Raw genomic sequence first — 24,846 nt, forward strand, 5'->3', positions numbered from 1 at the left:
CTCTTTCTTTTTCTATTATTTTGAAAATTTAGCGTAGAGTAGTTTTTTTTTCCACTCGTAGTTAGTTGGGGTTCGCGAAAATGCCGGTAGACTCTGATGGGTTCGCGACTTTAACAGCCCGGCATGGTTTTAAATGTTTATCGGATGAAAAAATCACTGTCGAGGACTGTTTGGCTGCTATTAGTAGCGAAATAGGTGCTCGGAACATTCTGTCTGCATCTAGAATGAACAAAGCTGTCGTTGTGTTTGTGAAAGAAGACTCCATGGTTAACCATTTAGTGGAAGTTGGCTTATCTGTTGGGGATATTTTTTTGCCTGTTTTGCCGCTGTCAAGCCCTTCAAAGAGGGTAACTCTTTCCAATGTGCCCCCGTTTATTTCAAATGATTCCCTCGAGCGATTGCTTAGCCGTTATGGTAAAATTATGATGCCGATCAAAATGATCCCTCTTGGTGTTAAAAATCCAGATTTAAAACGTATTATGTCCTTTAGACGCCAAACTTCTATTATTTTGAATGCTGACATGCAATATTTAGATTTATCTGCAAAATTGACGATGGAAGGTAAAGATTACACAATTTTTATCAGTACTGAATCAATGAAATGCTTCTCTTGTGGGGTCTTTGGACATACAAAATTGAATTGCAATAAAAATAAGCCGACTAAACAAAATAATACTGAGACCGAGCCTAAAACACCTTCGGAGCAGGTAGCACCGGCCACTGAAAATGATAACCAAGAGGGCAGTGATAAAACTGATGACAATCTGAAAGAAGATGCATTGATCAGTAATACTGAGAATGCGGAAGAGTGTTCACTGAACACTAATGAATGCGCTAATGTTAGCGGTGTGTCTGAGACCACTGCTGCTGGAAACAGCGAAGAGCGCACCACGGAGCCCGACGGGATAGTGGGAGTCGGAGAGTCTCGGGACTCGAATGCATCGGTTGGCCTGGAACAGGTTGATGTGGATCAGCTATTTGAGGGAGGTGAGGCTCAGTCTGTAGATATGAATTCGGACAGTGAGGAATATGATGTTGGCGATTATTTCACTGATGTCAGTTCCCAAGAAAGTACTGCAGGAAAAAAAAGGAGCTCTGAAATGAAACCACCTTATTATACAGTAAAACAGATCAATGATTTTCTCGATGATACTTTTAATCAGCGAAGACCAAATCTTGAGAAGTATTTCCCTGATTTACAACTGTTTGTTGATTCTTCCACTAGGGCTTTAAAAAAAGCTTCTATGGATGAGCTTGCTCAGCCTGAAAGATATAGATTAAGGAAACATGTCAGTGTTATTAGAAAAGGATTAAGACACACGTCATAAGAAATAAAGTCATAAAGTCATGTATACTAAAGTGATGTACTATTTTTTTTGCATTCTTTTACCTTTTGTCATGGCAACCTTAAACATTGGGACCTTTAATGTTAATGGATGTAGATGCACAAGGAAAAGAGTTGCTTTATTTGATTATCTGAGGCTAAAAAAGGCAGATGTAATTTTTTTGCAAGAAACACATACAGATCAGCAAAATCAAGCACAGTGGTATGTAGATTGGAAAGGCATTATTGAATTAAGTCATGGTACAAATCTTAGTGCAGGTGTTGCCATTCTTTTTTCTCCAGGTGCTAGTATGCAACCAGATGTGGTTGAAGTAATACCTGGTAGGATTTTGAGAGCTGATATTGTTTTTGGCAATACACATTTTTCTTTTGTTAATGTGTACGCACCAAATGTTGGAAAAGAACGCATCTCATTTTTTAAAACACTTTCTGATGCTTTATTACAGTGTCCTCAGGGAAATGTTGTCGTACTAGGCGGAGATTTTAATTGCACTGTTAACTCTTATTTGGATAGAAATCATGATGAACCCCACCCTTCTTCTGCTGGGACTTTAAAGAAATTAATTAATGAACAAAGTTTAGTTGATGTGTGGAGGGAAGAATTCCCTGGAGTCAAACAATATACATGGTTAAAAGCTAATGCCAATAATCTGTCAGGAGCTAGACTTGATCGCTTTTATGTCGAAAAGGCTAGTAGGGGTAGGTTTTTTAAGAGTTCGATTTCACCATCTTTTCTGTCAGATCATCACTATGTGTCTATTGTAGTCTCTATTTCTCTTTCTAAATCCTATAAATCACATTGGCGGTTTAATAATAGATTATTGCAGGACTGTAATTTCATTCACTCCTTTAATCTTTTCTGGAAAGCTTGGAGAGAGGAGAGATGTAATTTTCAGTTACTGAGTCAATGGTGGGATGTTGGTAAAACACAAATCAAGTCGTTTTGCCAGCAGTACACTGCACATAGTGCAGGAATGCTCAAAGCAAGGATGAAATCCCTTGAACAAGATATCCTTGGACAAAGCAGTGACTGTACCAGCAATAACTCAACTTTGATTGACTCAATAGCAAATGATAAACTCCTGTTAAAGAATTTATTAGAGGAACGTGGAAGAACAGCCCTTCTAAGGACTAGATTTGCACAGCTCAATGAGATGGATGCTCCTACATCATTCTTCTTTGGTCTTGAAAAAAAGCCAAGAGAACAAAAGAATTTTCATCAGTTGAAAATACCAGGAGGCAGTGTGATAACAGATCAACAGGAAATCCTATCTTACGCACTCTCCTTTTACGAGGATTTATACAGTTCGGAATTGTGTGATGACACCACAACTGACGAACTTCTATGTGACCTATCCAAATTAAAGGAAGAAGAGCAAAATGAGTTGGATGAGCCTTTGACTTTTGGAGAGATTTCACAAGCTGTTCAAGAAATGTGTTCTGGGAAGTCACCTGGATTGGATGGGCTTTCCGCAGAATTTTTCAAATCATTTTGGAATCTACTGGGGCAAGACTTATATGAAGTTTTTCTGGAATGTATTAATCAAGGGGCCCTTCCTCTGAGTTGTCGAAGAGCAATTTTAACATTGATTCCAAAGAAGGGGGACCTTGGGTCTCTGAAGAACTGGCGTCCAGTATCACTGATATGTGTTGATTTTAAGATTTTATCTAAGTCCTTAACCAACAGGCTTAAGAAACATATGGCATCTGTCATTCATAAGGACCAAACATTTTGTGTTCCCAAAAGGACAATATTTAATAACCTGTTCTTGATGAGGGATATGATTACAGTGGCAAAACTGCACAATTTGGATATTGGTTTTTTTTCATTAGATCAGGAAAAAGCGTTCGACAGGGTTGATCACCAATATTTATTTAAAACTCTGGAAGCCTTTGGTTTCGGTCCATATTTTGTATCCCTCATTAAATTATTATACAACGACATTTATAGTATGCTGAAGATAAATGGGTCGTTAACTAGGCCCTTCTCTGTAACCAGGGGTATAAGGCAGGGATGTCCTCTTTCTGGCCTTCTTTATGCAATTTCGATTGAACCTTTACTGGTCTCACTTAGGAGGGAGCTAAGTGGTCTTAATATCCCAGGGGGGCCCAGTGAAGTATCAGTCAAACTTACAGCGTATGCTGATGATGTAACTATAGCTATAAAAGACACTGAAGATGTTACAAAATGTATTTCTTCCTTAAACAAATATCAACAAGCATCATCTGCACGTGTTAATTGGGAGAAATGTGGGTCTTTTCTGTTGGGTGACTGGCTAGATACTGGACCTCCTAGGCTGCCGAAGCAATGCAAATGGGCCAGAGATGGTTTTAAAATCCTTGGCTTATTTTTTGGGACAAAAAATTATACCGAAAAGAACTGGGAAGGGTTAGGAGACAAGGTAATTCTTAGAATTCAGAAGTGGAGATGGATTCTACCACATCTCTCCTTTAGAGGGAGATGTTTGGTTATCAATAATCTAGCAGCTTCAATGTTATGGCACAAATTCACCGTACTAGATCCCCCCAAGGAATTAGTTTCTAGTGTTCAAAAAGCATTTGTACAATTTTTTTGGGATGGCTGTCATTGGCTCCCTCCAGGTGTTCTTTATCTTCCTGTAGCAGAAGGGGGGCAGGGGATAATACATTTGGAATCAAAAGTCATGGCAATGAGGTTACAATCCCTACAAAAACTATTATATAGTTCAGATTCTGTACCTTGGGTTGTGTTTGGACTACATATAATCAAGAATTTTGGAGGAATTGGTCTTGAAAAACAGTTGTTCTTAATGCAGAAGACTTGGGGGGAGAAAGTACATTATTTAACTTCCAGTTTTTATTTAGAAGTGTTCAAATCTTGGAGTTGTTTTAAAATATTGAGACACGAAGATGAACATTATGGTGTTTTAGAACCTATCTTTTTTAATCCCCTGTTTCAGGTATCAGATAATGCGTCATCATATTTAGTCATTCAGTTTTTGAATTCTGGATTAACAAAAGTCCTAGACTTGATTGATTTAGAGAATGGCCAATGGAGAACTGCAAAGGCAATTGCTGATCAAGTTGGGATAAAATCAGTAAGAATTGTGGAGGGACTAGTAAGGAATCTCAAGGAATCTTTCCCTCAGAATTTTCTTTCCTTCATTCACAATACTCTTCTGAATGGTGTTAGCTCTCTGACTTTTCCTGAGGTCAAGGTGGTTCTTAGGGATTGGGAATCTGATGAAAGCTGGCAAACAAAATTGCTGAAAGTTAACGGTGCACTAGATTTTCTTTGTATTGGGAAAAAAAATATATATCATATGTGTGTAAAATCTCTGCATATGGGACAACTGAAACAAAGACCAGATACAAAATGGAGGTCTCGGTTTTCTATCTCAGATGAGATTTATCCATCATGGAGGTCTTTGTACAAGCCTCCTATCTCTAAGAGATGTGGCGATATTCAGTGGAGGATACTACATTGCATTATAGCCACAAACTCGTTTGTATCTAAGATTAATGAGACTGTTTTGCCAGATTGTCCTTTTTGTAATGCTCTTGACAATGTGTTTCATATGTTTTGTGAGTGTCTTAGACTTAAGTCACTATTTGAAATACTAGAGAAAATTGTCCTAAGATTGGGGTTTACATTTACCAATAGTTTTTTTATTTTTGGCTGCAAATATAAGAGGTCTTTGCAGCAACAGTGTACACTTGCCAACTTTTTAATAGGACAAGCTAAACTTGTTATTTTAAAATCGCATCAGTGTAAAAATGCCGGTCAAGATGTGAATTTAGTAACTCTGTTTAAGTCTTTAGTGGAATCAAGAGTGGTGATTGAATATACTTATTATCAACACATTAATAATGTCATCTATTTTGAATGGAAATGGGGTGTTGATAGAGCATTGGTGAATGTCTGTGATTCAGGGAATTTGGTGTTTAATTGGTAATATATAGATTACCAATATATGTTTTTTTGTGTTTAATTGTTTTTTATAATGCTTAATAAAGCTTTTAAAAAGTCAAAGTCTCTCTCTCTCTCTCTCTCTGTGTCTCTCTCTCTCTCTCTCTCTCTCTCTGTCTCTCTCTCTCTCTCTCTCTCTCTCTGTCTCTCTCTCTCTCTATCTCCGTCTCTCTCTCTCTCTCTCTCTCTCTCTGTCTCTCTCTCTCTCTGTCTCTCTCTCTCTCTCTGTCTCTCTCTCTGTCTCTATCTCTTTCTCTCTCTCTCTCTCTCTCTCTCTCTCTCTCTCTCTCTCTCTCTCTCTCTCTCTCTCTGTGTCTCTCTCTCTGTGTCTCTCTCTCTGTGTCTCTCTCTCTCTCTCTCTCTCTCTGTCTCTCTCTCTCTCTCTCTCTCTCTCTGTCTCTCTCTCTCTCTATCTCCGTCTCTCTCTCTCTCTCTCTCTCTCTCTGTCTCTCTCTCTCTCTGTCTCTCTCTCTCTCTCTGTCTCTCTCTCTGTCTCTCTGTCTCTATCTCTTTCTCTCTCTCTCTCTCTCTCTCTCTCTCTCTCTCTCTCTCTCTCTCTGTGTCTCTCTCTCTGTGTCTCTCTCTCTGTGTCTCTCTCTCTCTCTCTCTCTCTCTCTCTCTCTCGTGCATGCTGGGAGTGAGTGGGCGGAGCGTGGTGAGTGTGCGTGCGAGCCGTCTGTGGCTGGTAAGAGTGCTTTTTTCAAACTTTTTTTCTTGTAAGTGTTATATTTGTGTTTTTCTTTATTTGAGGTATTTAGTTTTTTTTTGTGAGGATAGTCTGATTCCAGCATTTTTGCTGGGAAGCATGGCGACTCCAAACACGATGGCTTTTGAAAATTGAACTCACGGTCATGGAGTAAAAATTGATTCAAATGCTAACATGGAAGATGTTTGTTTGGCTGTAGGAGATGTTGTGGGTCATGAAAACATCGTGTCCGCCCCGCAAATGAACAATGCGTTTGTGTTTTTTTTAGAACTATTGAGAAGGCGAACGAAATCGTACAAAATGGTGTCGTAATTAAAGGTTCACTCACGCCGGTGTTTCCTCTGAGTACTCCCGCCAAGAAAATAATGATTTCAAACGTCCCTCCTTTTGTGAAAGACGAGATAATCGTGCAGGAATTGTCAAGATATGCAAAGATAGTTTCCCCCATCAAAAAAATTCCGCTTTGATGTAAATCACCTTTAGTTAAACATCTTGTGTCTTTTAGGAGACAGGTGTTTATGATTCTGAAGGATGGCGAGGATGAACTTGACTTTAAAATAGATTCCTTTGATTATGTTGTCTTCGCATCATCTGATACCATGATCAAATGTTTCGGTTGTGGGAAAATTGGGCATCTATAATTTAATAATAATAATTTAGTCATTTGGCAGACGCTTTTATCCAAAGCGACTTACAGTGCACTTATTACAGGGACAATCCCCCTGGAGCAACATGGAGTAAAGTGTCTTGCTCAAGGACACACTGGTGGTGGCTGCTGGGATCAAACCAGCAACCTTTTGATTTACCAGTTCAGTGGTTTAACCCACTAGACCACCATCTCGCACTAGTCTTAGTCGTAACTGCCCTGATAAAGTGAATAAGAACGCAGAACAGATTAAAGCAGATCAAGCGGGGAGCGCGAGTGCTGTGACTGAAACTGCTGTACCCGCGGTCGCGTCGCTGGAGGCCGAAAGCCGTGTAGCTGCGAGTAACGCGCCACCAGACGAGCCGCTCGCGGGGGTGAACAGCGCGGGGACACCAGGGTCTGGTTCTCCTGTGGATGATGGAGGGGTTGTGGAAGAGTCTGTGGCGGTAGAGAGCGCGGTTGGGTTGAGCAAGACAGTATTTTCTGCTTTTGTAGAACGAGATAGAGACACTGTAAAGGAAGACTTGAGATTTAATGACTGTGAATTGGAAATGGAAATTGAAATTGAATCAGCTTTCAAAACTCCAATTAAAAGAAAAAAAAATCGAAACGATAAAACCAGTAAACAAGTCAAAAAAGGTGACGCTGAAGAGGAAATCATAGCTTCGGATGACGATGATTCTGATTCTAGCGTTTCTGTGTGTTCAGAGTTTTCTGCTTGTTCTCAAAATGAAACCATAAATGTTTTGTATAAAGCCGAAGACATTCGTGCTTTTCTGCAGGAAACTAAAGGGCTAAAAGGTGTGCAGATTGAGGATTATTTTCCTAACCGTGCACAGTTCGTGAAGGACACAAGATATTTGATGAAAGAAGGGGCTTTCTCAGATCTCGAGGTGTACCGTTAACGGAAATTTGTAAACAAGTTAAAAAAACAAATTCATAGAGATGAGAAGAAAGATGAGATGGTTTAAATCCTTATTTTAGTTTTTTTTTACCATATGCACAATCTCTGTTTTTTCCCATCTTTGTTTCGTGTTGAACTTTAATAAAACTATGAGTCAACTAAAAATTGGAACTTTAAATTTAAATGGAGCTAGAGAAGTTCGTAAAAGGATTATGTTGTATGAGTTTATACAGCAGTCTGTTGATGTCATGTTTATACAAGAAACGCATAGTGATCAAAGAAATGAGGTAGACTGGAAAAGAGAGAGGGGAGGTAAACTTTTTCTTAGTCATAAATCCTCTATTAGTGGAGGTGTTGCAATTTTATTTTCTAAAAATGTGACTCCAGTATCTTATGAATCTGTAGAAATTGAACAATGTCGTTTTTTTAAAGTTACTGTTAAATTTGAAAAAATTATGTTTTTTTTAAATATTTATGCTCCTAATAGTGGAGCGGAAAGAGTTTTGTTTTTAAAGTTAATCAACTTGTTCAAATTTTTGATCTCTGTGATATTTGGAGAAATATGCATAAACAATTAAGACAATATACATGGGTTCATTGTAAAGATAATTCATTGTCTTTGGCACGTCTTGATCGGTTTTACAGCTTTAAGCACCAGTTCAATATTTTTAAATCTTGTCAAATTATTCCTGTAGGTTTCTCAGACCACAGTGCGGTTCTTTGTTCTGTATTAGTTAGTAATGTGAAATCAAGCAGTGCCTATTGGCATCTTAATACATCCTTGCTTGATGATAAACACTTTAAAGATTCTTTTAATTTTTTCTTGGAGGTTTTTAAACAACAAAAGTATTTATATAGCTCTTTACAGCAGTGGTGGGATTGCGGAAAAATACAAATCAAAAGTTTTTGCCAGCAATATACTCTTAATGTTACAAGAGAATTAACTCGATCACTGAAGATTTTAGAGACTGAGATAATCGATTTGTACAGTTTGTCTGCATCAACGGGTATAAAAGAACAAATTGAAGCTTTGACATCAAAGAAAACTTTATTGGGTAACCTGATGGACATTAAGGCACAGGGAGCGCTGGTTCGCTCACGTTTCCAGAGAGTCACACAAATGGATGCGCCTTCCAAATTTTTCTTCAGTATGTGGAAAAAAAATAGTCAAAGTAGAATAATTCATTCCTTGGTCTCTGATACAGGAGAGGAATTAAATAAAACTGCGGACATAAGAGAAGTTGCTGTACAGTTTTATAAAAAATGATATATAGCTGATTTGATAAATGAAAAGATGACCACTAGTAGTTTTTTTGAAGGTCTGCCAAAACTTGACAAAGAGAGCAATGAAAGTTTGCAACAACCACTCACAGAACAAGAGCTTTACACCGCAATGATGAGTATGGAGAATGGGAAATCCCCTGGGATTGATGGGTTACCCATTGAATTTTATAAAACTTTCTGGCCCATCTTAAGAGAAGATCTCGTATCAGTATTTGATGAAAGCATTATTAATGGTTTTCTTCCACTCAGTTGTAGAGGGCAGTTAACACTCTATTGCGAAAAAAAGGTGATCTTCAAAATATAAAGAATTGGAGACCTGTTTCTCTCTTGTGCTCAGAGTACAAAATCCTGTCCAAAACTTTGGCTATAAGATTGAGTACAATAATAGGGAAGGTGATACACTACGATCAAACATACTGTGTACCAAATAGATTGATTTTTGATAATGTAACACTAATCAAAGCTGTTTGGTTTAAATACTGGCCTTATTTCTCTAGACCAAGAGAAGTCATTCGATCGGGTCGAACACCTTTACTTGTGGCATACTTTTCAAGCTTTTGGTTTTAATTCTAGTTTTATTGATATAAACCAAACAATGTATTGTGATATTGAGAGTGTGATTAAAATGAATGGTAGTTTGTGTGCGCCCTTTAAAGTGCAGAGAGGCATTAGACAAGGTTGTGCCATGTCTGGGCTGTTATATGTGCTGGCAATAGAACCACTGCTTTTTAGTTTTCGAAACAAGTTAAAGGGTCTAACATTGCCACAGTGTAATAATGCTTTTTATTTATCTGCATATGCTGATGATGTTATTGTTTTTACAAATGATAATGAGGATGTTCAAATTGTACAACAAATTGTTAATGATTTTAAAGATATTTCATCAGCAATTGTTAATTGGGGGAAAAGTGATGCCTTATTGATTGGGAAATGGGAAGGAGGAAATCCCATTCTACCTGGAGGATTAATATGGCAAAAAGATGCGTTAAAATAGCTTGGCATTTTTTTAGGTTCTGAATCTTTCATGCAGAAGAACTGGGAGGGAATGGCAGATAAAGTAACAGGACGTTTGAAAAATGGAAATGGCTGCTTCCTCAGTTGTCATTTAAAGGACGCACGCTCATTATTAACAATCTTGCGGCTTTTTCCCTGTGGCATGTGTTGACCTTCCTGTTGGTCTCTTAATAAAAATCTAAGCAGAAATTGTGAACATTTTTTGGGACAATTTGCATTGGTTTACAAAGTGTTTTGTTCCTGCCTAAAGAGGATGGAGGCCAAGGTCTAGTGCATTTGGCAAGTAGATGTGCTGTTTATCGTCTTCAGTTTTTGCAGAAATTTATGCTGGGATCTGAAAGACTGGTATGGAGACCAGTGGCTAAATGTATTTTACGCCGAATAAGTGGACTTGGCCTGGACACTGTTTTGTTTTTAAAGGACTCTAAAAAATTTGATTTTAGAGGAGTTCCTGCTTTCTATCGAAGTCTTTTTAAAATATGGAGTCTGTTTTAGCCTCAATGGATGGAACCATTAATGTCCCTGTACTGGCTACTGGAAGAGCCCATTGTGTGTGGAGCACGTCTTGATGTATCTGGTGACTAAATACCAGGTCATAAAGATGTGTTGTATAGAAGTGGATCTCTACAATTCAAACACATCATTAAAAATGCAGGTTCTGATTTTAAAGATGTAGAAGCAGTTTCAGCCTTTTTAAAGGTAAAGTCTGCACGATACATTAAACGTTTTTTAGATAAACTGCAGGGGGCTTTGAATGTACAAGAATTAATTTTACTTGACGAGTACAATAAGAAATGTATATTTCCAGATTGTGAAGATTTCTTTCCAGATATAAGTATTGTACCTGATCTTATTTCATTTAATGACATTAATCCCTTGTTGAAGAAGGAACTTGATGGTCAAATTGACTTTTTTGAAGTTAAAGGAAATTATTGTACAGAAGTATTGTGAAATTGACAAATATGAAATGGTTAAGGAATAGAAGTGATGCTGTATGGAGAGACACATTGGAGATTACTGAAACAACAAAACCAGTGTGGAGGATTCTGTATAAGCCTCCCTTACCTAAAAGAGTTGGTGATCTCCAATGGAGGATACTCCATGGGGCCATAGCAGTTAATTCTTTTGTGGCAATGTTGAACCCAAATGTATGTGAAAATTGTCCTTTTTGTATAGAAAGGGAGACTGTGTTCCATTGTTTTATGTTTTGTAACAGACTTTCTGTTTTGTTTAGCCTTCTAGAGATTCTTTTTGAATCTTTTGAGGTATGTTTTACAAAGCAGGATTTTATTCTTGGTTGTATGTATACTATTAAGAAAAAATACAAATATCAATTGCTTAATTTTATCGTTGGTATCGCAAAATTAGCAATTTATATAACTAGGAGAGATAAAATTGAACAGAAAGGTGAACAAGAACTTATAACAGCTTTTAAAAAAATGGTAAAATCACGACTTGTAATTGAGTTTAATTTTTATAAACTAATGAGTAAATTGAATATTTTTGAAATTGAGTGGTGCTGTGATAATGTGCTGTGTTCATTAGTTGATGATGAACTGGTTATTTCGGAGGTGTTGATGTGAATTATTATTCCTATTTTTTTTTCCTCTTAATGTTAGATTGAAAAGCATGACTTGTTTTGTAAATGTTTTTATTGCCAAGATATTGGAATGAAGTTTGAATTTTTTTAATAAAAAGGATTGTCAAAATAAAAAAAAATTCTCTTTGTCTCTCTCTCTCTCTGTCTCTCTCTCTCTCTCTCAATTTCAATAAGTGTGTTTTATTCTCTCTCTCTCTAAAGCATTTGCAAATAGTGCAAGTACGAAAACATTATTAAAGTAGTTAATAATAACAGAAATAGAGTATAGTTTATAGGAGGCTTTGATGATGTTTTTGATGAGCTTTCTTCATGCAGTTGTGATTGGCCGGTGCCCCTCTCACGTATATTCATAAACTTTGGCTTTGAGCAATGAACAGTAACAATTGTGTCAACTTCACTTCATCAGTTAAAAACATGCGGATCCATGGAAGTGTAATACACAAATGAACACAAATGAACACTAATAACAGAAGCGTTTGTTTGGTCTTTTAATATTGGACCCGAGTTGGATAATGAAACAAGCAGATTGACTAAGAGACTGCAGAAAACTGTGCGCAAACACACAATATCAGTGTATCACACAGAACAGCTTTCACAGCCGATGTTAAAGTCATGAAGCTGTTGTTTGAGTGTTGGTTATCTTGGAATGTGTGTCGCTGAATTTTTATGACCAGCTGTAGCACTGTGATGAAATTGAAATTAGTTTAGCGCGTAGCTCAGTCAAATGTTTACAATCTCTGATAATCAAACACTACTCCAGCCCCTCTTCCTCTTCTCTAAGGAAGACCTCGCCCATTTTTTGTTGTATTCCTTTGAGCGGAGGTTATTAAAAGCACTCGGAATAGTGACATCATGTACCCGGGAATGTCCGATCCAGCCGTTCTCTGTAGTCCTTGAAAAGCAAATTCTGTGAAAGACAATATCTGGCTTGGCACTGAACTTTGAGTTTAATCATTTTGCATGGGATCATGGGGTGGTAGGGAATGTGAGACGCATAATAAGCAGGGTATAATGCATAAAACAGTATGGAATACAATGTGTTGGACACAGGCAAACCTAAATTCTCACAGACATTTAAACAAAAGCAAAATATTAATTTCATTATCAGTATAAAGAGATATAACAATATAATGTTCTGTAGATATATTGGAAACATCAGGTCAGGGCAGTTTCTCATCGTTTGACATCTCTCTCTCCCTTTAGCGTGTGTCAGATTGAAGTGAAGACAAATCATTCAAGGGTGTAGATTTTGTTTTGTTTGCATGAGACAAATCTGAGCTCAGTTTGTGACACTTGTGAGTCTTTCTCAGGAGAAACATCCGAGACACACAAAAAGTTTCCATTTGCTCGTCATTTCTAGTCAGTGATGTCTAGGAGATGTCATTGATATGATTTGAATGTCTGTGTAATGTCTGTCATCAGTACATGAAGGTTGTACAGCAGCTGTAGGTGGATATTGGTGTCATTATTCAGAATCAGTTCTGATCTGCATTTATCACTCATTCCTTCAGTAAATCTATTTGTTTTCAATCACAATACTCTACATCATGATATTAAGAGTCAAGATCATAAACCCACACGCTGTCACAACACACACTTGAAATAAAGATGTTACAAAAGGTTGTTCACTGCGATGCCATAGATAGACAACCTATTTTTGGATTTGTATAATCCGTGAATATAAATGACTTGTGTTTAACAACATACTTTAACAACAACAACAACAAATCTGCATGTTTTGGTATTAGTGCAAATTATTCTGGTATATTGTCATTTTAGGCTCCCAGCCCTGATAACAATATTTAAAAGAATACAACACCTAAATTAAATATACTTCCATTGAATAACTATTGAATATCCCAATATAGCATTTATTTTAGTTAAATTTCATCAGTGGACTTTGCAGGGAGAAAAACTGGCAAAAGAGCTAGATAAATAAACTAGAATTGAACTGACCTCTCAACAGAAACTTTAAACTAACTTCTTTATCATCTAAAGAACCATTTTCTTATGGACCCATGTTTCTTCTCCAGTCCGTCTTCATGTTTATCAGTGTTATGGATTAGAATGCATGTGACTCATGAGGTCTATTCTCTATTCTCTCTTGTAGCTACAACTGCCCAGGAAACACTTCTGCAGAAACAAACCAGCAGGAAAGAAAATACCACAACAACATCACAATGTGTCCCTGAAAACCAGCTGCTGCTTGAGGTGTGTGAAAAGTGTGTACAGTGTATGTGTTTAATGTGTGTGTGTGTGTCTGAGAGAGAGTACAGTTTGTGTGTGTGTGTGTGCATGTGCGTGGGTGAGTGCGTGCGTGAATAGGTGTGAGTGTGTGAGTGCGTGTGTGCGTGTACAGTGCGTGCATGTACAGTATGTTAGTGTGTGTGTGCACGCACGCGTGCGTGAGTACAGTGTGAGTATGTGTGTGCTGTGTGTGTGTCTACAGTGTGTGTGTGTGTGTGTGTGTGTGTGTGTGTGTCTATACACTGTGTGTGTGTGAGTACAGTGTGTGTGAGTACAGTGTGAGTGTGTACAGTGTGAGTGTGTACAGTGTGTACAGTGTGTACACAACTCTACTCGACTTAACTTTATTTATATAGCGCTTTATACAATTTTCAATGTTACAAAGCAGCTGTACATGAGACACATTGAATACAAGAAAAACAACTAAAGTCGTACACCTGTAAAAACAAGAAAAAGGTGAAAACAACAAAAGACAGACATACAAATGCTCCACACACACAATATGCATATGTACTTACACACATCGACGCACACAGCAAACACAGTCGCACACACGCACAGTGAAAGCACACATTTGAGATAAAAGCGAGAGAACCACACGTCAAATATTAAACGGACTATTAATTCCTATAAACAATATTAATTATGTTAAACTTCTGAAATCTAAAGCAGCCCCAAATAGTGCAAATGGTGGTGAGGAACCCAAAACTTCAATCAAGAAAAAAAAACTCAGGAGAACCCAGGCCCAACCAGGGGATTCCAGTTCCCCTCTGGCAGAAGCTGCTGCCTCTGCACAAGCTCAACAGTGCTTGCACAACAAGGCTAAATAACAAAATAAATAAATTTACGATTAAAGGTAAATTATAGATTTAAGATTATCATTAACAATCTAATAACACTTGAAGTGTTGTAGAAAAATCGTGTCAAGTTGCCGCGTCCTTTATCCAGCTCTATCATCTCAGCTCTTGTCAAGTCACTGCTTCCTATTCTCAGCTCTGCCATCAGGTCTGGACATGAACTGCATCCTGCGGTAACCTTGGAACAAAGAGACAAGACTGGCTGAGAGTAGAGTACTGTTCTGAACTCTTTGATGGAACAAGTACATCATTTGTTGTTGGATGTGTTCCTGGTTCCGGTTGATCTAAATAATGCAGCCTAAATCCTCTGAGGATTAATATTATGGAAGTTTAGTGTATGCAAGATTAAAAAGATGCGTCTTTAGTCTAGATTTAAACTGACAGAGTGTGTCTGCCTCCTGGACAGTGCAGGGAAGAATATTCCAAAGTTTAGGCGCTAGATAAGAAACGGATCTACCACCTGCACTTGATTCTGAAATTCTAGGTATTACCAACTGACAGGACACAATAGAAGTTCGCTCAAATACTGCGGCGCTAGACCATGTAGGGCTTTATAGGTAATAAGCAAGATCTTTAAGTTAATGCGATGCTTATTGGTAACCTGTGCAAAGTTGACAGAACCGGGGTTATATGCTCATACTTTTTTGTATATGTAGGAACTCTAGCTGTCACGTTTTGAACCAGTTGGAGTTTTTGTAATAGGCCTGCAGGGCAACAACCTAAAAGTGCATTACAGTAATCTAGTCTTGATGTCATGAATGCATGAATGAACTTCTCTGCATCTGACAGTGATAGCATATGACGTAGTTTAGATATATTCTTAAAATGGAAAAATGCAATTTTACAGGTGTTGGCGACATGGCTCTCAAATATCAGATTACTATCGAACACAACACCAAGCTTCTTAGCTGACGACGAGGATTTTATGGAGCATCCGTCAATAATTAAGCAGTATTCTTGGTTGTTACGCATGACGGTGTTCGGTCCAGTAAGTAACACTTCTGTTTTGTCCGAATTCAGTAGTAAAAAATTGTTACTCATGCAGTTTTTTAAATCAACTATGCATTTCTTTATTCGCTGGAACTGCTGAGTTTCATGAGGCTTTGAGGAAATATAAAGTTGAGTATCATCAGCATAACAGTGAAAGCTAATTCCCTGTCGCTTTATTATATCTCCTAGAGGTAGCATGTATAATGCGAAGAGCAGAGGCCCTAAGACTGAGCCCTGTGGTACACCGTACTGGACTTGTGATTTGCGGGACACCTCATTGTTTATTGCTACAAATTGAAAACGGTCAGATAAATAAGACTTAAAGCATTTCAATGCTATTCCATTAATGCCGACGTACTTTTTGAGTCTGTGTAGGAGTATGCTGTGGTCAATGGTGTCAAATGCAGCACTGAGGTCTAGCAGCACCAATAACGAAATACAGCCACGGTCAGACGCTAAAAGCAGATCATTTGTAACTCTGATTAAAGCGGTCTCTGTACTGTGACATGCTCGAAATCGAGACTGGAATTCATCATTAATGTCATTCCTTTGGAGGAAGGAGCATAATTGAGTTGAAACTACTTTTTCAAGAACTTTAGATATAAAAGGTAAATTCGATATAGGCCTGTAATTCCCTAGATCTCTAGGGTCGAGTTTGGGTTTTTTGACAAGGGGCCTTATAACAGCCACCTTAAATTCTTTAGGCACATGGGAGCATATAAAAGGAACGAGCGACCGGACCGTCGAAGAGAGAGGACCGGGCCCGAACTTGTGTTATGTTTGTATTGGTATTTATATTTATGTTTTGTTCGCCGGCGGTCGTCCGTGAGGGGCCGCCAGCTGTTATATTACTTTATTAAATGTTTTGAATGTCTTCCGGTTCCCGACTCCTTCCTTCCTTTTTATGGAGAATTATTACACATTTCTTTCAGTAGTTTTGTAGGTATAGGGTCTTGGTGTTGGGCTGCAATTTTTAATCTTCTATAAATGCAGAGGAGCAACTGTGTCTAATGTTTCCGAGAAGGTGGAGTTAAAATTTTTAAAAGTATTGTCAAGATCTTCAAGCTTTTTACTCATGCTAGAGAATTGAAACAATTCAGGCAGATTGTCGAGAAACGCATCTTTGATAGTTAAAGTAATCGTTCTACCATATTTGAAACAAGGAGATTGATTTGCAGCCGTAGGCCAGTGAAGCAAACATAATATCAGATAATGATCCGAAATGTCTTCACTCTGCTGAACGATTTTAACATCGTCCACATTTATAACGTAAGATAGTATTAAATCTAAAGTATGATTACGAAGGTGAGTGGGTCCTGACACATGTTGACTAACGCCCATGGAGTTAAGAGTGTCTTTGAAAGCCATTCCCAAGGCATCTGTATCATTATCTACATGGATGATAAAGTCACCGACGACAAGGACTCTATCTGCGGCCAATACTAGTTCTGATAAGAACCCACCAAAATCTTTAATAAAATCTGTGTGGTGCCCTGGAGGCCTATATACAATAGCTAGAATAAATTTAAAAAATGTTTTGTCCTTAGTATTAGGTGTTGATACGTGAAGTACTATGACTTCAAAATAATTTTAAAATTAGACTTCAGAGAGGTGATAAAAGAATTCTTGTAAAGTGCAGCGACACCTCCCCCTCTACCTTTCAGACGAGGCTCGTGTTTATAGTAATAATCATGGGGAACGGATTCATTTAGAGTAATAAAATCATCTGGCTTTAGCCATGTTTCTGTCAAACAAAGCATGTCTATTTTATGATCGGTTATCAAATCGTTAACAAAATGTGCTTTATTTGAGAGAGATCTAATATTGAGCAATCCAAGTCGTAACAGTTGATTATCTGTATTTTGTTCATGTTTGATTTGTTTAACCTTTATTAAATTACTTTCAAGAGGTTTATGCATTATCAGCCTTTAGCATTATTAAGTCAGCCTTCAGCGGTCTCACGGTCACAAAGCTTCCCTGCTGCAGGGGATTTTCAACCGGAACCGAGCTGTGTGCGTTAACATTGCTCGCATCCGAAGTGTTTTCTACGGTCCTAACACTCTTACTATCCTCAAATAAAGATTGGATGCGAGACTCTAATTGTAAGATCTTCTCCGTCAGCCTAACTACTTCCCTGCATTTATTCCTTGTAAAACCCTCGCCGCTGACAGAGAAGGCTAAACTAAACATATGACATGAGGTGCAAGTAACAACAATAGGAATAGAAGCCATAACTCACCGGGTATGAAGTGCAATCCTAACTTAGCAAGGTTGCTTGATGAGTCTTAGTATATACACTTAAAAAGAGAAACAGTTAGCACACAAGACAAATAGTGGGAGATGATATTCCACAGTATAAACAGAAGGCAAGCGAACAAGCTAATTCTATGCTAGCGGCGTTACGTTTCAATTAATATAGATTTAGAAAATAAAGTTATAAATAATTCAGCAACGACAGTGATAGGTAACGATAGTCAAATAAACTAATATTAAGACCAAGAACAAATGTGAGGTGAAGCAAGTGTCAGAGGATACAAACTATCCGCCGGCAGCGATGCAATCAGGAACCGGTGTACAGTCTGTGAATACTGTGTGTGTACAGTGTGTGAACAGTCTGTGTGTGTACAGTGTGTGAACAGTCTGTGAATACTGTGTGTGTACAGTGTGTGAACAGTCTGTGTGTGTACAGTGTGTGAACAGTCTGTGTGTGTACAGTGTGTGTGAATACAGTGTGTGTGAATACAGTGTGTGTGAACACAGTGTGTGTGTGTGTGTGTGTGTGTGTGTGTGAATACAGTGTGTGTGAACACAGTGTGTGTGAATACAGTATGTGTACAGTCTGTGTGTGTACAGTGTGTGAACAGTCTGTGTGTGAATACATTGTGTGTGAATACAGTGTGTGTGAATACAGTGTGTATAGTCTGTGTGTGTACAGTGTGTGTGCACAGTCTGTGTGTGTACAGTGTGTGTACAGTCTGTGTGTGTTCAGTGTGTGTGAATACAGTGTGCGAACAGTCTGTGTGTGTACAGTGTGTGTACAGTCTGTGTGTGTACAGTGTGTGTGCAGTCTGTGTGTGTACAGTCTGTGTGTGTACAGTGTGTGTACAGTCTGTGTGTGTTCAGTGTGTGTACAATCTGTGTGTGTACAGTGTGTGTACAGTCTGTGTGTGTGAATACAGTGTGTGTGAATACAGTGTGTGTACAGTCTGTGTGTGTACAGTGTGTGTGAACAGTCTGTGTGTGTACAGTGTGTGTACAGTCTGTGTGTGTACAGTGTGTGTACAGTCTGTGTGTGTACAGTGTGTGTACAATCTGTGTGTGTACAGTGTGTGTACAGTCTGTGTGTGTGAATACAGTGTGTGTGAATACAGTGTGTGTACAGTCTGTGTGTGTACAGTGTGTGTGAACAGTCTGTGTGTGTACAGTGTGTGTACAGTCTGTGTGTGTACAGTGTGTGTACAGTCTGTGTGTGTACAGTCGGTGTGTGTACAGTGTGTGTACAGTCTGTGTGTGTACAGTGTGTGTACAGTCTGTGTGTGTACAGTCTGTGTGTGTACAGTCTGTGTGTGTACAGTCTGTGTGTGTACAGTGTGTGTACAGTGTGTGTACAGTCTGTGTGTGTTCAGTGTGTGTGAATACAGTGTGTGTGAATACAGTGTGTGTACAGTGTGTGTGAACAGTCTGTGTGTGTACAGTGTGTGTACAGTCTGTGTGTGTACAGTGTGTGTACAGTCTGTGTGTGTACAGTGTGTGTACAGTCTGTGTGTGTGTACAGTGTGTGTACAGTCTGTGTGTGTACAGTGTGTGTGAACAGTATGTGTGTGTACAGTTTGTGTGTGTACAGTGTGTGAACAGTCTGTGTGTATACAGTGTGTGTACAGTGTGTGTACAGTCTGTGTGTGTTCAGTGTGTGTGAATACAGTGTGTGTACAGTCTGTGTGTGTACAGTGTGTGTACAGTGTGTGTGAACAGTCTGTGTGAACAGTCTGTGTGTGTACAGTGTGTGTACAGTCTGTGTGTGTGAATACAGTGTGCGAACAATCTGTGTGTGTACAGTGTGTGTACAGTCTGTGTGTGTACAGTGTGTGTACAGTCTGTGTGTGTACAGTGTGTGTACAGTCTGTGTGTGTTCAGTGTGTGTGAATACAGTGTGCGAACAGTCTGTGTGTGTACAGTGTGTGTACAATCTGTGTGTGTACAGTGTGTGTACAGTCTGTGTGTGTACAGTGTGTGTACAGTCTGTGTGTGTATATACAGTGTGTGTGAATACAGTGTGTGTACAGTCTGTGTGTGTACAGTGTGTGTACAGTCTGTGTGTGTGAATACAGTGTGTGTGAATACAGTGTGTGAACAGTCTGTGTGTGTACAGTGTGTGTACAGTCTGTGTGTGTACAGTGTGTGTACAGTCTGTGTGTGTACAGTGTGTGTACAGTCTGTGTGTGTGAATACAGTGTGTGTGAATACAGTGTGTGAACAGTCTGTGTGTGTACAGTGTGTGTACAGTCTGTGTGTGTACAGTGTGTGTACAGTCTGTGTGTGTACAGTGTGTGTACAGTCTGTGTGTGTGAATACAGTGTGTGTGAATACAGTGTGTGTACAGTCTGTGTGTGTACAGTGTGTGTACAGTCTGTGTGTGTGAATACAGTGTGTGTGAATACAGTGTGTGAACAGTCTGTGTGTGTACAGTGTGTGTGTGTACAGTGTGTGTACAGTCTGTGTGTACAGTGTGTGTACAGTCTGTGTGTGTACAGTGTGTGTACAGTGTGTGTACAGTGTGTGTGTACAGTGTGTGTGAACAGTCTGTGTGTGTACAGTGTGTGTACAGTGTGTGTGTACAGTGTGTGTGAACAGTCTGTGTGTGTACAGTGTGTGTACAGTCTGTCTGTGTGTTCAGTGTGTGTGAATACAGTGTGCGAACAGTCTGTGTGTGTACAGTGTGTGTACAGTGTGTGTGAATACAGTGTGTGTATGTACAATCTGTGTGTGTGTGTACAGTGTGTGTGTGTGTACAGTGTGTGTGTGTGTGTGTGTGTGTGTGTGTGAGTACAGTGATTGTGAGTATAGTGCAAGTGTGTGTGTACTGTGTGTGTGTGTGTGTGTGTGTGTGTGTGTGTGTGTGTGTGTGTGTGTGTGCGAGTGCGTGCGTGTGCGTGTGAGTGTGTGTGTGTGTGTGTGTACTGTGTGTGTGTGTGTGTGTGTGTGTGTGTGTGTGTGTGTGTGTGCGTGTGCGAGTGCGTGCGAGTGTGTGTGTGTGTGTGCGTGTGCGTGCGAGTGTGTGTGTGCGTGTGTGGTCCAGAACAGTAGTGCAAACAAAAGATGAAGTTCACAATCAGTTCTCATCAGTCACTGTGAAGTATTTCAGAAGTCTTTCATAGAGAGAGACACATTGTTCTCTCATTGCATGACTTGAAAAATCACAGACTTCAGAAAATATTCCAGGAAAAAAGGAAATCCCATCAAGTCAGTAGAGTTACAGACAGAGAGAGACAGAGAGAGAGAGAGAGATGAACTCCGTAAACTAGAATGTCATCAGTCCAGTGAATGCAGTAGATGCAGTGAACACAGCTCACAGTAACTAAGCAGCAGTTAATTGTATCACATGCTCTTGATGTCTTCATCATAAAGTAAGATGTGTGTGTATGTGTGTGTGTCAGTCTTTAGCAGGTTTCACGCTGGTTGTGAGCAGTGATGGGATGGTGTTTTACACGTCCTCTACAATAGTGGATTATCTCGGCTTCCACCAGGTGAGATGAAAGCGCTGCTGATGTCGTCTCAGTGCTAATGTCATACATGTACTGTCACTCTTACAGTGATACTGCTCTCACACACACTGTCCATCATCTAACATGTGGTGTTTAGTTGTGTTGAGCATCAGGATGACAGGCTGCTGTTGTAAACTTACGTGTCATTTAAAGAATATCATCAGAAGAAAATGTTTCTGTGCCGTGCGTCAATGTTTCACGAGTGTTTAACAGACGGATCTGACGCCGTCATTCCATCTCCTGGGAACTCTGACTGCTAATTTACAAGACAAATGTTTAGAAAGCTTCATGTGGCTCCTACATGCAAACTATAAACCAGGCTTAATATTTTAGATTTCTTTGTTGTAAAATAAATATTTCATTGTGAGCTCACTGGTCTGTTGGGTGGTGGGTGATGAACACAAGGTCTCGCGGACCCTTCCAGATGAATCTAGAGTCATTTCATTGTTTATCAGGTCAAGTATAACTAACCTCAGCTATCATGTTACCTTATCCTGTTCTGTATTTTTGTTTTTCTTGTAAAGCTGCTTTGCAACAATGAAACAATGTGAAAAGCTCTCTAGAAATCACTTTAACTGACATCCCAAGATTGGGTGCAGAAGAAATGAAACACTCATATATCTGTGTACCACACACTACAGCAGGAGATCACAGGTCAGAGGTCGTGCTGTTGAAATGATCATGGAATGTGATGTGTTTGTCCTCAGACAGATGTGCTGCATCAGAACATCTTTGACTACATTCACGTGGATGACAGACCGGAGTTCAGACGACAGCTGCATTGGTCCATGAACCCTCCACCGCAAACACCTGAACAGCGTTCCTCCTCTAGCACAGGTGCCACTTAAACAAGTCACAAGTCACCTTTCAACGGCTCTTGTAGAACAATATTTCACTCAGATCCATCGCTCGTGTCTGTTTTGTAGGTGAAGATGTTGTGGTGAGCAGATTGTTTCTGTCTGAAGAGAGCGCTGGCATTCCTCCCGAGTTCTATTGCTTTTTAAATCGATGTTTCATCCTCAGGGTTCGCTGTTTACTGGACAGCACGTCTGGATTTCGGGTAAGTCTGTAGGCCACCATCACAGTTGAGCAAATGTGAGTTTACACAGATCTGGTCAAAGTACAAATATTCCTTTGATTCTTATTGAACATTCTAGACCTTCATGAGGTCTCCCATAGAGGGATTTTGAACCACAGACTTCTGAGTTTGGAGATTTTTGACAACAGATATTTTCAATGTTCAGAAGAGTCCCATCATTGGTTTGTTTTGATTTGACACCTGCTCCCGAAATCTTTTCATCACATCCCTGTTGAAGAGCATGGTAGACAGCGTGTGCTGGTCCTGAGCACATGGACTAGCTTAAACCAGCACAAACCAGCTTCCATGCTTTAAAACCTACCTGACCAGCACATGCTGTTTTCTTTCAACAGGGAAATTTTTACAAAGAGTTTTTACGAATGAATGACAAGCAAATAAAAATATTGTGAAATATGTATTCGTGAAGATCTTGTGTGTTTGTAGACGATGCAGTTTCAGGGCCGACTGAAGTTTCTTCACGGTCAGAGGAAAAAGACGCCGTCAGGAGGGGTTCTGCCGCCTCAGTTAGCCCTGTTCTGTGTCGCCGTTCCTCTGCTTCTGCCCTCCATCAATGAGATGAAGATGAAGAGCAAACACAAGAACCCAGCTGTTCTCACGCCGTTAGATCACACGTGAGGTTTTTGCTCAGTCTGATCTGTTTGTGTGGATCAGATATGACAGACGCTCACATCATCTGTTTTTCTCCTGTAGTGACCATCTCAGACGACATTCAGTGCCGAGTAACGTAACGGAGCCCATTGGTCCCGTACGGCCACACGAGTCCTGGACGCCGCTCTCCAAAGACAACCTCAAGTACAGGAGTGAAGTTCAGTACAGTCAGGATGAGCCCTTGGACTTCTGCAAGTCTGCACCGAGCCAGCAGAAGTTTACAAACCTTGAGGGCACGTGGCCCTTGAGAGGCTCCAATCACGGGGTCCGTCCGCTGCCCGGAGGCCGGCCGAGCAAACACGGACACTATGGAAAACCCTATCGATCGTCTCCCGGTAACAGGGCTGATGCGTTCCTTCCACAGAGGTGCTTCAGCGGTGGCTCACAGCGCGGCGAGGCCGAAGATTACATCAAGAGTAACAACTTCTGTTACCAAGGTCAAGTCGAGGGCTACGACCCGCTCGTCATGAGCGAGCTGCCCATAAAGGTGGAGCAGGACTCCGACACTGAAAACGGCTGCGAATACTACATACACCCGTGGGCAGATCATGAGCGCAACATGAACGTCTACGCCGCTACGCAGATGAAAGCAGAGAGTGGATACTCAGAGCAGTATTCACCCTGTCAAAGGTCGAAGGCAAGTCACGGCCACATGTACAGCAGCCACTGTGCCAGCACTTACGAGGGAACGGCTCGACCTCTCAGGTGCGTCCTGAACAAAGAAGCAGCCGATTGGAGCCCTCAGAGAATCAATGCTCCAGAGTCGCACTGTGGCGCGGCCGACGCTTACCAGGACTACAAACACTACGTGCAGCCTCAATACAAGACAGACTATGAGCCTAAAGGGCTTCACTGCATCAAACAAGAGCGCATGGATTCTCCGCCCTGGCACGAGCAGGCGACCGCGCACACCAACTCTGTGATGAACGCCGGCCAGCAGAAGATCCAGCCGTATGTGTTCATGCAGTGAAACTTTTCTCTCTAGTAATATTTCGGATTTCTGACAGACCCCAAGAATGTCTTTCAACTTTTACAAAGTTCTCTGAATGTTTAGACGTGCTCTCCAGGTTTTCTGTAAAGGTTTTGATTGGGTTTTTGAACTTTGATCATGTTTTTTATGCTTTTTAGCAGTGTCTAACTATTCATGAACGTAACACATGAGCAGGTAATCGCACAGATAAAAATAAACTAACAAATGCAAATGATTATATAAATACAATTTCACATTCACCTGAAGTACAAACATTCACATTTACGTTTACGACAAAAAGATTTGTTTGAAGATTCGGGGTTGTGATAATCTGTGTATGACTTTCATTTGATAAACACTTGTTTAAACAGCATTTGAAGGTGTTAAAACTGAAGGATTTATTATGAGAATATGTTTTGTGTAGTTAAAATTGTTTGCCCATGTGTGGAAACAAATGTTCTCATTTAATTATAATGTAGCCAAAAAGTGAAAACTATTATGTTGACTTTTACTATGCAAACGAAGATTCCATCACTCATAACCTAATGTCAATACATGAGATATGTTTAAGCATAAACAAGGATGACAAACATGTCCTTTGTTTTTAAGTAAACTACTGTTTAAATAACAACAAGTATGCCAATAACTTTCACTTCTAGAACAAATGGAAATTAAACGCCTTCCGAGACTCAATGTCATATTGACCTTCACAGCATTCCGTCTCACCTCGTTTGCAGACACAGTTTTTTTAAACAGTTCAACATTTTGTATTATATATATATATATATATATATATATATATATATATATAGCAAATATATAAAG

The 24,846-nt window shown here is 39.6% G+C and overlaps 1 protein-coding gene across 5 annotated transcripts in view; it reads left to right on the forward strand.

Annotated features, from left to right (window-relative positions):
• ahrra (aryl-hydrocarbon receptor repressor a) overlaps positions 1–24,820 on the forward strand; it is a 46,081-nt gene extending 21,261 nt beyond the window's left edge. For all 5 annotated transcript variants that reach the window (XM_056737807.1, XM_056737805.1, XM_056737804.1 and 2 more), the window contains exons 4-9: positions 13,559–13,659; positions 21,197–21,286; positions 22,012–22,141; positions 22,231–22,364; positions 22,827–23,014; positions 23,094–24,820. In XM_056737807.1, the coding sequence (XP_056593785.1) occupies positions 13,559–13,659; positions 21,197–21,286; positions 22,012–22,141; positions 22,231–22,364; positions 22,827–23,014; positions 23,094–24,021 (1,571 nt within the window). In that variant the 3' untranslated portion in view covers positions 24,022–24,820. The remainder of the gene's footprint in view (positions 1–13,558; positions 13,660–21,196; positions 21,287–22,011; positions 22,142–22,230; positions 22,365–22,826; positions 23,015–23,093) is intronic.
• Positions 24,821–24,846: the final 26 nt, after the last annotated feature.

The sequence above is a fragment of the Triplophysa dalaica genome, chromosome 23 (genome assembly GCF_015846415.1).
Source record: "Triplophysa dalaica isolate WHDGS20190420 chromosome 23, ASM1584641v1, whole genome shotgun sequence".
In the NCBI taxonomy this organism is placed as follows: Eukaryota; Metazoa; Chordata; class Actinopteri; order Cypriniformes; family Nemacheilidae; genus Triplophysa; species Triplophysa dalaica.